At 41.0% G+C, this 9,787-nt stretch overlaps 1 protein-coding gene across 1 annotated transcript in view; it reads right to left on the reverse strand.

Annotated features, from left to right (window-relative positions):
* Positions 1 to 5,332: 5,332 nt before the first annotated feature.
* Positions 5,333 to 9,787, reverse strand: part of LOC112077877 (anoctamin-5-like) — a gene marked incomplete at its 3' end in the record, with an annotated part of 20,981 nt that continues 16,526 nt past the window's right edge. The window contains exons 2-4 of the mRNA XM_024144284.2: positions 9,677 to 9,784; positions 7,406 to 7,474; positions 5,333 to 5,450 (exon numbers count right to left, since the gene is read on the reverse strand). Coding sequence (XP_024000052.1) covers positions 5,333 to 5,450; positions 7,406 to 7,474; positions 9,677 to 9,784 — 295 coding nt within the window. The remainder of the gene's footprint in view (positions 5,451 to 7,405; positions 7,475 to 9,676; positions 9,785 to 9,787) is intronic.

A 9,787-nucleotide genomic window follows, 5' to 3' on the forward strand; every position in this document is an offset into this window, starting at 1 on the left:
GTCATTTAGAACACCTGAGGGGAGAGGTGAAAGCTCATTTAAACACTGGAGACGAAGGTGAAAGTTTAAATTTAACTTAATTCATTTTGAAGCCAACAATTATTTACAGGAATACCTTGAAATGGCTACATTAAAATCATTGATAAAATAAGTGTTAGGCGTACTTGATTCTCCTATCACGAACTCTAATGACGGTCCACTGATTTCCTATGAACAAACACTAATGACATCCACTTTGATCTCTCCCATAAACGACCCCTAAATGACAGTCCACTTGATTCTCCTTCCGATCTAATGACGGCACTTGATTCTCCTATAACACACTTATGACAGTCCACTTGACTTCTATAACAACCCTAATGACGATTCACTATATTCTCCTATAACGAACCTAATACGTACACTTGATTTCTCTTATACACCCTAATGACAGTCCACTTGATTTCCTTAGAACCCTATTTGACGGTCCGCTGGGTTTTTTTTTTGTTTCTCCTAACGACCTAATCGCGACAGTCCACTGATTCTCCTTTGAACAACCTATGACGCCACTTATTCTCTATATCGACCCTTATGACTGTCCACTGGATTCTCCTTATAACGAACCCTAAGGACCAGTCCACTTGATCTCCTTAACGAACCCTATGACAGTCCACTTGATTTCCTATACGAACTCTAACTGACGGTCCACTGTTATTTCACTAAAACCATAATACCCGATATGACGAACCCAATGACGTCCACTGATCTCTATAACGAAACCCTACAGTCACTGATCTAGTACAACCTCTTGATTGCTCTATAACGAACCCTAATGAACGGTCCACTTGATTCTCTTATAACGAACCCTAAGACATTCCACTTGATTCTCGTATTAACGAACCCTAATGCGGTCCACTTGATTCTCTTATAACAGAACACCTAATGACGGTCCACTTGTCTTACGCTAATAGTACTGATCCCTATAACAACCCTAAACAGACCAGTCACCTTGATTACGGCTTATCTCCAACCAATGACGTCCACTTGATTCTCCTTAACGAACCACTAATGAAGTCACGTTACTCCCTATAACTGAACCTATGACGGTGCCACTTGATTGTCTCCTTATACGAACCCTAATGACGCAACTTGATTCTCCCTATAACCGACACTAATGACGCGCCACTTTGAATTCCTATCAACGAACCCTAATGACCGTGTCCACTGATTCTCCTATAACGACCATATGTCCAGTCTCTTACGACCTAAGCGTCACTTGATCGTCCTATAACAAACCCTAATGTGTCACTGATTCCAAACTGACTACATACTTACTGTTCACCTATAACAACCCTCATGACAGTTCACTTGATTTCTGCCTTAAGACCTATGACTCCACTTGATTCTCTATAACAACCCTATGACGTCCACTTGATTCTCTAAACGAACCCTAATGATGCGTTCCAACTTGATTCTGCTATAACGCAACCGCTAATGACAGTCCACTTGTCTCTACTTACGAAACCCTAATGCAGTCCTTGATTCATCCTATAATCGACCCTAATACGTCCACTTGATTTTCCTACGACTATGACACAGATTCCTTGCGAACTACAAGTCACCTTGATTCTCCTTATACGAAGTCACTATGACGTCCACTTGATTTCCCTATAGCAACCTAAATGACGTTCCACTTGATTCTACTAAACGAACCCTAATGAGTCCACTGATGTCCCATCCACCTAAGTCAGACTATATGAACCCTAATGACTCCACTTATTCTCCTATCAACGACCCTAATGACTAGTACCATGATTACTCCTATACGACAACTTAATGACCAGTCACTTGATTCTCCTATAACGAACCCTGAACGTCCTTGTCTAACGAATAAGACGGCACTTTGATCTCCTATACGAACCTAATGACGTCCATGTTTCTCCTATAATGAACCCTAATGACAGGTCCAACTTGATTCTCCTATAACGAACACCTAATGACGTCACTTGTTGCTCCTACATCAACCCTGCACCTTCCCTTAAGAACCTTGATCGCGTCCACTTGATATTCCTAAACGACCCACTAATGACCGTCCACTTGATTTCTTATAACTATACGCCCTATGTTTATAACAGACCAAAAGTCCCTGATGCTCCTATACGAACCAATACGTCTCAATGAATTCTCATAGACGAACACTAATGAGTACTATCGTCATCGACCTTAAATACGTCACGAGTATACGAACCCTAATTGACGTCACTTGATTCTCCTATACACGACCTAATGACAGTCCCACTTGATTCTTCCTATCAACACCTAATCCATTGATGTCCTTCGAACATGAACCACGTTCTACAACCTAGAATCACTTTCTCTATCACGAACCCTAATTGCGTCCACTTGATGCTTCCTATCACGACCCTATACAGTCACTGATTCTCCTATCACATAACCCTAATGACACCACTTGACTCTCGTATACAACGCTAATGACGGTCATTGATGCCCTATCACGAACCCTAATGACAGTCACTGATTCTCCTAATAACATAACTAATCGACGGGTCCGCTTGAATTCTCCTATAACGAACCATAATCACGGTCCACTATTCTCCTATAACGCACACCTAATGACGTCCACTTGATTCTCCTATAACGAACCTAATGACGGCTCACTTGATTACTTCCTATAACAGAACCTAATGACGGTCCACTTGATTCCTATAACGAACCCAATTGACAGTCCACTTGATTCTCCTATACGCCCTAATGACGGTCCACTTGATTCCTCATAACGAACCCTAATGACGGCCACTTGTATGTTCTATAAGAACCCAATGCGAGTGCAGTACTTACTATCTCTGGTGCGGACCAGAGGGAGGAAGAAGGTCTCCTTCAATCGATAGAGAGAAAGTCGATCTTTTCCTGGTGTTAAGGCGGAGATGACAGTAGTACTGTGTTCAGGATGGATTCGATATAATGTGTTCGTAACGGAAGGAGTGACAGCCAGTTAATGGAAGTCCTGTGGAGAGGAGACTTTAAGAATGGATCTTCATATTTTACACTTGCAAGTTTTACATTCCAATTCCTGGTAGCTAGTCTTACCATTCCTACCTGATACAGTTTTACTTCCTAGCTGAGTGCTGTTTATTTCTGGATCTAGTTCCTGCTGTGCTAGTTTACATTCTAGCCTGAGTGCTAGTTTTAACATCCTTCCAGTGTAGTTTCATTTATTGATCTATTACCTATCCTGAGTGCTTAGTTTTTACCTTCCTGATTTGCAGTGCTAGTTTACATTCTAGTCTGAGTGCTAGTATTACATCCTACCTGATATGCTAGTTTCATGCCTATCCGAGTTGCTAGTTTATTTCCATCCTGAGTGAGTAGTTACATTCCTATCCTGGTGCTAGTTTTAACATTCCTAGCTGAGGCTAGTTTTACATTCCTAGCCGAGGCTATTTTACATTCCTATCCTGTCTGAGTTTTACATCATCTGAGTACAGTTTTCCATTCCTAACCTGAGTGTAGTTTTACATTCTAGCGCGATAGCTAGTTTTACATTTCTACTGATATAGTTTACTTTCTTCTTGAGTACTGAGATACTCTTTTACTTCTATCTGATCTACTAAGTTTACTTCCTATCGATGTAGTTTACATTCCTAGCCTGAAACTAGGTTTACATTCTATCCTGAGTCGTGTTTACTCCTAACTGAGTACATTTATCATTCCTATCTGATGTAGTTTTATTCTATCTGAGTACTAGTTTACATATCCCTGAGTGCTAGTTTGTATCTATCCAGTAGTGAGTTACATTCTATTCCGGTGCTGTTACATTCCTAACTGAGTCTAGCTATTACATTCCTATCCTGAGTACTTTTTACATTCCTAGTCTGATATCTAGTTTTACATTCCTAACCTGAGTACTAGTTTTACATCCTATCTGAGTATAGTTTACATTCCTATCCTGAGTGCTAGTTTACATTCTATCTGAGTGCTAGTTTTTACATTCCAACCTGAGTACAGTTTCACTTCCTATCCTGAGTGCTAGTATTTACATTCCTATCTGAGTGCTATTACATTCCTAACCTGAGGCTGTTACATTTCACTATCTGAGTGCTAGTTTTACATTCCTAAGAGTGCTAGTTTAAATTCCTATTCACTAGTATGTTTACATTCTATCCTGAGTGCTATTTTACATCCTATACTGATGCTAGTTTTACATTCCTTCCTGGTGCTAGTTTACATTCCTAACCTTTGAATCTAGTTTTACATTCTATCTGGTGCTAGTTTACATTCCTAACCTGAGTGCTAGTTACTTCCTATCCTGATACTGTTTTACATCCTAGTCTTGAGTACTAGTTTACATCCAAGATTAGTTTTACATTCCTTCTAGTGCTAGTTTTAATTCCTATCCTGGTACTCAGTTTTACGTTCCTATCCTGACTACTAGTTACTTACCACCTGAGTGCTTAGTTTACATTCCTTACCTGATGCTTAGTGTTTACGATCTTCGAGCTATTTACTATTCTCCTGAGTCTAGTTTACATATCTTCCTGATATCGATGTACCTAGTCTTTTTAACTGTTTAGTATATTTTCATCTAACTGAGGTACTAGTTTAGCGATCCATACCTGATGCTAGTTTAATTCATATCCTGAGACTAGTTTTAATCCTATCTATGAGGTGTTTACATCCTAACCCTGAGTGCGTTACATTCTATTCCTGAGTGCTAGTTTTCATTGCTACTGAGTGCAGTTTTCACTATTCCTATCCGAGTTACTAGTTTTACATCTAGCCTGAACAGTTCCTGAGTGCAATTTACTATTCCTATCCTGAGTGCTAGTTTTACATTCCTATCCTGGATGTGTACTCTATGTGTTTACAATCCATCTGAGATGCTAGTTTTACAGTTCCTATCCTGAGTCTAGTTTACATCCTATCTCGATCAGTTTGACGTTCTTTCTACGGTAGTTTATTTTCCGAGGCTAGTTCTTACATTCCTATCCTGGTGCTAGTTTCAATCTAATTGAGTGCTATTTACATCTCACCTGAGTGCTCAGTTTTACATTCCTATCCTGAGCTGTTCTACGTCCTTCTGAGTCCTGTTTACTTCCTATCGAGTCTAGTTTTACATTCCTAGTCTGGGCCTAGTTTTACATTCCTACTGTAGCTGAGGGCCAATTGTGTTTGGCTTGACATGAAGCAATGGAGTTAGCAAGAGCCAAACAGATCTTGCCTACATCTACGGAAATTGTCCTGACCACATTTACTTTCAGTTTGCGATTCGAACGAGGACCTCTGGTGCTGGCTCGCCTCTCTAAACCACTAGGATACCGGCTGCCTACTGTACCTTGTGGGCGGTGATGTCGTTGGCCTTGAAGGAACCTTGATCTTTGAGACGTCGGCATAGGTGGCCAGCACATCCCATGGAGTGGAATCTTCACATATATGTTACCGTCATCTGACTCCTGATTGGAGAGAGAAATGGAGAGATGGATGAGAGATGTGGAATGGTTAAATGGAGAGATGGTGTGATGGAGACATGGAGAGATGGTGGATGGAGAGATGTAGGATGTGCTGAGGATGATGGATAGTGAATATGGAAGTGGATATGAGTATTTGAGAGATGTAGGATGGAGTGTCGATGGAGAGATGTGGTGGGATGAGGATCGAGAGATGTGAGATGGATGGGATGGAGAGATGGTAGAGATGGGGTGATGTGGATTGTGGAATTGAGAGTGAGATGGTGGATGGAGAGATGGTGGGATGGAGAGATGTGAGTTGAGAGTGTGGAGATGGAGAGATTGGAGGAGATGGAGAGATGTGAGTTGGAGAGATAGAGATGTGGAGGATGGAGGTGGAGTGCGAAGATGTGGAGATGGAGGTGGAGACCAGTTGACCGCACAGAGAAGACAAGACAGAAGCAATAGCAGATAATACACCAGAGAACAGACCAGAGAACAGTACGAGACAGCAGAAAACAACAGAGAAGCACCGAAAAACAACCAGAAAAAGACGCAGGAAAAAGACGCATGAAACAGACCACGAGAAACAACCGAGAACAGACCAGAAAAACCAGAGAAACGACAGAGAAACAGGACCAGAAACAGACCAGAAAAACAGACAGAGAAACAGACCAGAAACAGACCGAAGACAGCAGAAGAACAGACTAGAGAAACAGAAGAACAAAGATCGACAAGACAGACAAGACAGACAGACAGTCATATCCAAGTCTTCACTATGTGTTGCTCAAGGACAATCCATTTCTGTCCCAATAGCAGAATTGAGACCTTGCAACTACACAAACAAGCATTTCCTAACTCTGCTGTATGTTTTTATTACTACTCCCCAGGGTGAGAAAATAATGGATTCCCAAGTACAAAACAATCATCTGTCCTGTATGTCACCGGTTTTCACTACTGCCCGATCAGTTATTGATGCGTTACCAACTTCTATGTCCAATGTTTAATCACTACTGTCGATCAGCTTACTGATGCGTTACTACTTCTATGCTCCACAATGTTATTCACTAATCCTGTCCAGATCATATTATACTGCGTACTAACCTATGGTCGCAATGGTTATCACTAACTGGTCCAGATAGTTTATGACGCGTTACTACTTCTAATGTCAACCCGTGTTTTCACCTAACCTGGTCCCAGAACTCATTTATCAAGCGTTCTCAACCTCTCCTTGGACCACCATTTATTCACTAACCCGTCACAGACTCAGCTTAGCTGCGTTACTAATTATTTCCTATGTGTTTATCACTACCTGTCCCATCATTTATACTGTCTACTAACTTTTATGTCCAATGTGTTATTCACTAACTGGTCCAGTCAGTTTAATGCGTTGCTAACTCTCTATGGTCCATGTGTTATTCACTAACCTGGTCCGATCAGTTTATGTATGCGTACAACTCTATGGTCAACGGTAGCAAGCCAACAAATCTAGACCGTGTTTATTACTTCCCAAACTGTTATATTCTAACGAATGATCTTCGGGCAGAATTCCATACACCTTTTATCTACCATTGAACTCTCAGGCAGATATTGTATAATAATCTTCAGACAGAGATCTTACCAAACTTGTTATATTCAACAATGTAATCTTCAGATCAGAGATCTACCCATAACTTGTGTTATACCTAAACGAAGTGAATATTCTTCACGAGATCTCAGCGAACTCCATATTGTTATATCTAACATATGACATCTCCTAACTTTAGAGTCAGCAGTTCACCAACTTGTTATATCTAACGAATATCTTACGGCGATCTCACCATACTTGTTATATCTACCAGAAATCTTCAGAGCAGGAATTCACATAACTTGGTTATATTAACCGAATAATCTTCAGAGCAGGAATCTCACCATAACTTGGTTATATCTAACCGAATGAATCTTCAGAGCAGGAATCTTACCGATTGATCCTCTGTCTCCAGCTCCAGACCTGCCTTCTGTAGGTTAGCTTCATACTCCTTGCGCCTCTCCTGTTGAGAAACACAACAATATGGGAGAGGAACATAACAACTAGCAATGGTCATCGAAATTGTTAAAAGTTTTTTWAAACAATTCTAATAAATGTAATAGTTAGAAGACATGTATCTAAAAAAGTATTTATATTGTTTGCGATATCAGACATAATATCACTATAATCCCAGTGTTCATTATCAGAAGTTTGCATTCATTTCAGCGCATCTAATTTCAAATGTATTAAATTATAACTTAATTTCAAATCTATTAAATTATAACTTTTTTCTTTCTTTCTTCAATCTCACAAAAAATGTACACCCATCAAAATAAAAGTTATCTTTCTACTCTTTCTTGTGATGTAAGTGTGGAGACGGTACGTTAAATCCCTGACTAAACTTTAGCGTTCATACAGATTCAACTGAAAGACAATGTATCCCATAGAGCCCACGTCAGCCATTACCGGGGTGTGTTTAACAGGTCATTGCGAACATTTCCCGCGGTGGTAACGCTAACGGGGGAAAAACATCAGGCACAAGCAAGAGTACGAAAGAGTCACAGGAGTCAAATGAAAGCAATCCATCCAGCGAGATTTAAAGTGATWAGTGGATTTTGCATCCCTCAAACACAGGAAATACTGCTGAAAAAGACAGACCCTCAGGTGGGCGGGGCATGCGCGTTGCTATAGAAACACACAGTAATGGGGAGTTTATCTGTTTTGGCACTAGAAAAACAACTTCCTCCATCAATTTCACTGCTTTGTCATCTGCATTTATCATACAGGAAGAGGGCCTCAACTTTCCTGCTACCACACATCCAACTATAACATTCTAGGAATAGTGACTGTGTGTGTGCTTGTGTTTGTGTCTGTGTGACAGTTCCTGTCCAGGCCTAGGGTCAGTATGGTGAGCAGTGAGTGTGGTGTCTGTGTGTGAGGTTCAGGACAGACAGACACAGCAGAGCTGACATTCAGAGCTGACAGGCCTCCCAGCCATGAAGTGACAGTAACAACAAGGTGTTAGGGCTAACACTCCTGTACCAGACACACTGGACCATTCACTCTGTAGCTACTAGTCCCTGGGCTAGCTGCATCCTAACATACAGTCTGAAGCTACTGACCAGGCCAGCACAGTAGCCTAACATACAGTCTGAAGCTACTGACCAGGCCAGCACAGTAGCCTAACATTAACATCTGAAGCTACTGACCCAGGCCAGCACAGTAGCCTAACATACAGTCTGAAGCTACTGACCAGGCCAGCACAGTAGCCTAACATACAGTCTGAAGCTACTGACCAGGCCAGTCCAGTAACCCAACATACAGTCTGAAGCTACTGACCAGGCCAGTCCAGTAACCCAACATACAGTCTGAAGCTACTGACCAGGCCAGTCCAGTAGCCTAACATATGGGGACAAGTGAGGGCCGTTCAAACTGTGTCACAGTTCACACAGCATGTAAATACTACTCAAACATACTTAGTACTCAAAATACACTAAAATAACTAACTAACCAAGGAAACTAAGTGTCAATTCAAGGCTAACGCAAAAGCAAGGCTGAAGGACATTCCATTCCATGCGGCTGGCTAGGAATCAGGAATCATAGCTAGTGTAGCTTATCTCTAAAATATTCAAGGGAAAAATCCACTCCAAAACTATATATATATTTTTTTTCTCCATTAGTCCACTGTTGATTACAGCCCCAAAATGTTTTGCATGTCGGCAGTCAAGTTTTCAAGATATTGGACTTTGAAGAAGCAAAGTGTCACCGGCTAATTCCCCTTTAACACTATCAACAAAGACAGTGATAGTATGAACAGCTTGGCAAGAGAAAAATAGCTGCTACTGACAACTGACAATGTAGTGCAAGTATGCTTCTATACTGACTCACACTGTATAACTGTACTATTGCCAAATACTAGTCATGTAGCCTGGGTAAGCTAAACTGAAGGCTAAACTCACAATGGAGCAGAACATTCAGTCTGGTTTACCCAGGCTAAGTGTCCTGTGCTCAGAAACCAGCACCTAGTCTCACTTTGAATTACAGTACATTACAGATTACAGTACAATTACAGTACATTACAGATTACAGTACAATTACAGTACATTACAGATTACAGTACATAGAAAAACTTGTGATAACTAGTAAATTGCGTTTTGACGTTATAGAAAAGGTAATAGCTTCAGTAATAGTGAGCGCAGGTGTGTTTCTGCAGGTTGTATCTTACCTGTTTCCTCTCTCCGTCTCGGTCATCCACATAGGACAGGATGAAGTCAATCCTCCTCTTTCCATCACGGAAGAACACAGAGTCCTTACTCTGTTGATGCTTGTCAACCTG

Source organism: Salvelinus sp. IW2-2015, unplaced genomic scaffold (genome assembly GCF_002910315.2).
Source record: "Salvelinus sp. IW2-2015 unplaced genomic scaffold, ASM291031v2 Un_scaffold5013, whole genome shotgun sequence".
Taxonomy (NCBI): Eukaryota; Metazoa; Chordata; class Actinopteri; order Salmoniformes; family Salmonidae; genus Salvelinus; species Salvelinus sp. IW2-2015.